The sequence below is a fragment of the Rhinoderma darwinii genome, chromosome 3 (assembly GCF_050947455.1).
Source record: "Rhinoderma darwinii isolate aRhiDar2 chromosome 3, aRhiDar2.hap1, whole genome shotgun sequence".
NCBI classification, from domain to species: Eukaryota; Metazoa; Chordata; class Amphibia; order Anura; family Rhinodermatidae; genus Rhinoderma; species Rhinoderma darwinii.
This window is the reverse complement of record NC_134689.1, coordinates 430,983,902-430,989,145: the sequence shown is the minus strand read 5'-3', so window position 1 is coordinate 430,989,145 and position 5,244 is coordinate 430,983,902. Positions and strand designations below refer to the sequence as shown.

At 43.0% G+C, this 5,244-nt stretch overlaps 1 protein-coding gene across 1 annotated transcript; it reads left to right on the top strand.

Annotated features, from left to right (window-relative positions):
• Window positions 1-3,671: 3,671 nt before the first annotated feature.
• Window positions 3,672-4,685, top strand: LOC142750794 (olfactory receptor 5AR1-like). Its single transcript, XM_075859771.1, has one exon. The coding sequence runs from the start codon at window positions 3,672-3,674 to the stop codon at window positions 4,683-4,685; it is 1,014 nt and encodes a 337-aa protein (XP_075715886.1).
• The last annotated feature ends 559 nt before the right edge of the window (window positions 4,686-5,244 follow it).

Below are 5,244 nucleotides of genomic sequence, written 5' to 3'. Positions count from 1 at the left end.
CTAGCTTCCGGGCTGTTCTGGTTTTAGTTGTAGAGCCTATCCCACTTCTCTGTCTTTGTTGCTATCAGATTGAAGGGTGGAGTATTTAAATCTGAGTTAGTTCTGTTTTCTTTGCTTGTGATTTTCCTGGTTTCAATGTGTTTGATCAAGCTCCTGACTATACCCTGTACCTTTGACTATTTGGACTTTTTGGAACTGGACCTCGGCTTGTCTCTGGATTGACCTTTGCCTACGGATTTGGACTTTCTGCTCCCAGCTGGTTTTGACCTCCCTGATATCCACTAGCTTTGTGATTTGGGCTTTCTGTTTACCCTCGGGCTGTCTTGTTATCTGTTCTGATTTTGCCTGCAATGCACCTCTTATCCAACACTGAACTCTGTTAAAACAGTCTGGGTTCTATGCTGCAAAATCCAACCTGCCTTGCGGTGGGCTCTGGCAAAAACCATAGAGTAGCCTTAGATTCTGTTGATCAGAGTTGTGATGGATTTTGGGTTGCAGATTTATTTGCACGCTCATTTCTGAGGGTCTCCCGCGGCCTTTGGGGAATCGCTCACCTAGCAATTCTATAAACTTCCATCCTGGGAATTACTCAACTGGTGATTCCATAACAACTGCCATTCAATGGCACCCCAAAAAAGAAACTGAAATTGAATGCCAAAAAAATGCCCCCATACTATATAGTGAAGGGGTAAATGGAGAAGTTCCTGGTGGTTTAGGGCAGGGATTAGGTTCATGGCAAAGTCCCTGGTGGTCCAGGCCATTGATGGTTTACATGCCTCACTCTCTGTTTGTTCCTGGGGGTCCAGTCAATTGCTTAATGTGCCCTTTAAAACCAGCCCTGACTGGGATAGTAACCTGAGGGATGGCATATGATCTGTGTACAGGGCTGTGGAATATGTCAGTGCTGTAAAAGTGGTGGATAATAAAATACATCAGTGAATAATCCATTGAAACGATAAATGTAAAATAAAATATAAATAACTGATCTTCTAATGAGCAGAGTCGAATAATTGTAGTAATTAGACTGAACCCCCTCTCCGCTCTCCCCACGTGGGCCCTGAGGACCTACACAATTACACGCACACATAATGAGGTGGTTTATATAAAGATGAAGAGTCACAGACGCCGGGATCATCAGGGATCTGGTGTGTCAGGCGACTTCTTCTGTCAGACAGGTTAGATTCTATCGAGGGAACCGCATTAGATGACTCTAGATGTTAATATGACTTCAAAATTGTGTATTTAATTGTTATGTGTTATTTTATACACTTTTTATGCATTATCATCACCACCACTATCAGCCTTACCATCACTATCACCACCAACATCATCCTTACCATCACTACCGCCACCAACATCATCCTTACCATCACTATCACCACGAACATCATCCTTACCATCACTACCACCACCAACATCATCCTTACCATCACTTTCCCCACCAACATCATCCTTACCACCACTATCATGACCAACATCATCCTTACCATCACTACCAGCACCAACATCATCCTTACCATCACTATCCCCACCAACATCATCCTTACCATCACTACCACCACCAACATCATCCTTACCATCACTATCCCCACCAACATCATCCTTACCACCACTATCATGGCCAACATCATCCTTACCATCACTACCAGCACCAACATCATCCTTACCATCACTATCACCACTAACATTATCCTTACCATCACTATCATCCTTAACATCACTATCACCACCATCATCCATACCATCACTATCACCACCAAAATCATTCTACCATCACTATCATCCTTACCATCACTATCACCCGCAACATAATCCTTACCATCACTATCACCCCCAACATCATCCTTACCATCAATATCACCACCAACATCATCCTTACCATCACTATCACCACAAACATCATCAACAATATCACCACCACCACCACCATCAGCTTCAGCCTCACCACCACCATCACCAGCAACCTCTTCACTATCCTTGCCATCATCCATTGTCCTATCAGACATGTATTGTTCTTCTCACTTCATTGCCCCACATCCTGGACGCCAAAGCTTTGAAGTGGGGGTAATTCTCTGAAGGTGATGGATTTACCCTTTGAATACTCTTAGTATAAAGTCAGGGTGGATTTTGCTGGATCGAGGGCCAGACTGATTATAGCTTGGGCCCTTGGTCATTAAAGCATAAGGGCCCTGCACTTAAACCACACCTCCAGCTTCATAAAACTACTGATATGTTATAGAGACAACACATATCAGAGGTTTTCATCAGTGGGGTCTGGGCTCTGGGACCCCCACTGTTCATTAGAGCGCATAGTAGTTTCAATTTCTCTTAGGTTTTTCAAGCTTTACGGCAGTTAGTGGTGGGGGTCTCAGACCCCAAGAATGAAAACTTTTTACATATCAGAAGTTTTCTCTTCTTGGAAATATAGTTTTAAGAAGTACTGTAACTGACTACGGGGCTGTAGGTTCCCTTTGTCCACGGCTCCTTGGGTACTGCCTGGATCCCTAATCTCCCCCTGGGTGGATGTAAATTCCTGGTGGTGAGTTGTCTACTTGTGAGTAGGTTATCTACACTTTCAATTGGGCTCGGTCAGGGTTTTAATGGAATCAGTGGGTTTCTGTTCACAATTCTTGTGAGTTACAAAAATGCATGAGTGAGGTACTTATCTGAACCAAAGGGGTTGCCAGAAGCCCTTCATTCATAAAGAAAGTAGGGTCTCAACATCTAGACCCTTTCCAGTCCCATGTGTTGGTGACCACCTATGAAATGGCTATGGAACAAAAAAACTCCACAAAGCTTTGCGATAAGACAACATAGCTACCAGAGGTATTAACGGCATGTTTGTTTCCATTGTTAATGGGGAATTCAGCTGTGATATCCATCAGTGGAAACAAAGTTTTGCCTGGCAAGTATGATTACGATGACCAACTTAAAGGGATCCTGTCACCAGCATTTTAGCTATAAAGCCAGCAATACCTGGTGAAAGTGGGTGAAAAATCATTGTCATCTAAGCTATAAATATGTTCTAAGTAAGCTCTGTAGCTTTAGTATTCCGTTTTTCAGTGGTCCCACGCCGTATGCAAATGAGCAGAAAAGAGTCAAATCTTCATCTGAAAAGAGTCAGATTTTCATTCCTCCAGCGTCTCAGAGTGGACTCCACCTCCTTCTTTTTGATTGATAGCTCCTTAGCCAGTCAGGGCCGGACAGGTGGTGGCAGTGGGCGTGGTTTAGAAGCTGCATCCCAGAGGGAAAAATAATTACCATAAAAGGCGGGAAAAGTTTAAACGATGATATTTACTGACAGAGGAGGACTTCAGGAGAGAAGAGAACAGGAATGAACTCTGCACAGCTGCGGCAATTGAGGGGTCAGGCGAGTTTAACAGGTAAGATGTTGATGACAGGATCCCTTTAAGTTCTCTCTGCAGCAGCAAAATCATAGGAGCAAATCACTCAGTAGGACAAAGGGCATTGACATTTATGGAGGCAGGTCACATTTCTGGAGGTGCATCTCATGTATGAACACCGGTGGGCTCAGAGTTAGGGTTGGTGACCAAAGAAACATTGCAAAGGTTTAGCATTAGTCGTTAAATCTTGGTCAACTTTGTACTTCACTTTTTGGTTCTTGACGTCTATATCCGCCATTAATTTCACCCGACAGATTAAGATCAAACATGAACGACATAAACAAGACCCACGTGCCAATGTTTGAGTTTTCTGGACTGACTCGTGATCCAAAAATGTCCATCTTCCTCTTCATAATCTTTCTTCTGGTTTATATTATAACTGTGGTTGGCAACGTTGGGTTGTTCATCATTGTCCATAAGACGTCCACCCTCCACACTCCGATGTATCATTTCCTCAGCTACCTCTCGGTGGTGGACCTCCTCTACTCCTCAACGGTTACACCTAAGATGATTGCTGACCTTAACTCTGTCAAAAAAGTCATCTCCTTCAGAGGTTGTGCTCTCCAGTTCTTCTTCTTTGCTACTTTTGCAGCTACAGAAGTTCTTCTCCTCTCGAATATGTCCTATGACCGGTATGTTGCTATCTGCCACCCCCTCCATTATGTGTTCATCATGACCAAGAAGAAATGTTTGTGTCTGGGTCTCTTTGCTTTATCTTTTGGCATCTTGCCATCTTCAGTGCAGACTTGTTGTATATTCAATCTTCAATATTGTGGCCCAAACCTTATCGACCACTTCTACTGTGATATCCCCTCAGTGCTCAAACTGTCCTGCTCTAAGACTTTCACCTGTGAAATGATTACTCTTTCGTTTGTAGGGTCTTATAGTATAGGTTCACTGGTCACCATACTGGTCTCATACATCTATATCCTAGTGGCCATTCTACAGATTAAATCTACCAAGGGCAGACAAAAAGCGTTCAACACCTGCTCCTCACATGTTATCTGTGCCTCCATCTTCTACGTGTCCGTATTCCTCACTTACTTACGTCCTCCTTCCGAACACTTTGAGAAACAAGACAAGGTGGCTTCCGTCTTTTACTCAGTAGTGACACCCATGTTGAACCCTCTTATCTACAGCCTGAGGAACCAAGAGGTAAAAACAATCATTGTCAATGGCCTTGTTCTGGCATTGCGCAGTCTTAGAGATGTAAAGATAAATCTTCACAATATTAGGGGTTGGGTTGGAGTCTTGTTTAACCTACAGAAAGTATCTAAATAATGTTTGATAACAGGATGAGAACGTACTGATAAAGGTCACCACCAAGGTCAAATGTTGGAAGTTATGGTCCAGTAAACCAAGCTTCATGGTCATCGAGTTTACGTCAGCCAGTGGGACATTATAATGTATTGATATGGTCGTTTGGGTCCCAATGCAAGAAATGAACAAGCCTCGCCCCTCTATGTGGTGCATGTACGGCCGTGATGTAAGTAAGCCTTGGGTTGGGTTGTCCATGTATTTCAATAAAGTCTTCCTTTTGTTATATGGAAAGTAATCAATTTATGATAATACTCTATATAATATTCACACCACCACCAGTACCACCAACACCACCAGTACCACCAACACCACCACCTCCACCACCACCACAACAACACAATGCATTGACATTGCATAATGGATCCCTTTGTGTAAATTCTTGGGCTTACTAGGGTGGAGGACCTAATAGTTTATGCCTATCAAACCTATGTTCTGGCTCCTGAGCTTATTAAATTTGATGTCCAGTTTTGAACCTATATAGTTAACACATACACATAAATACATATATACACATCTGCTG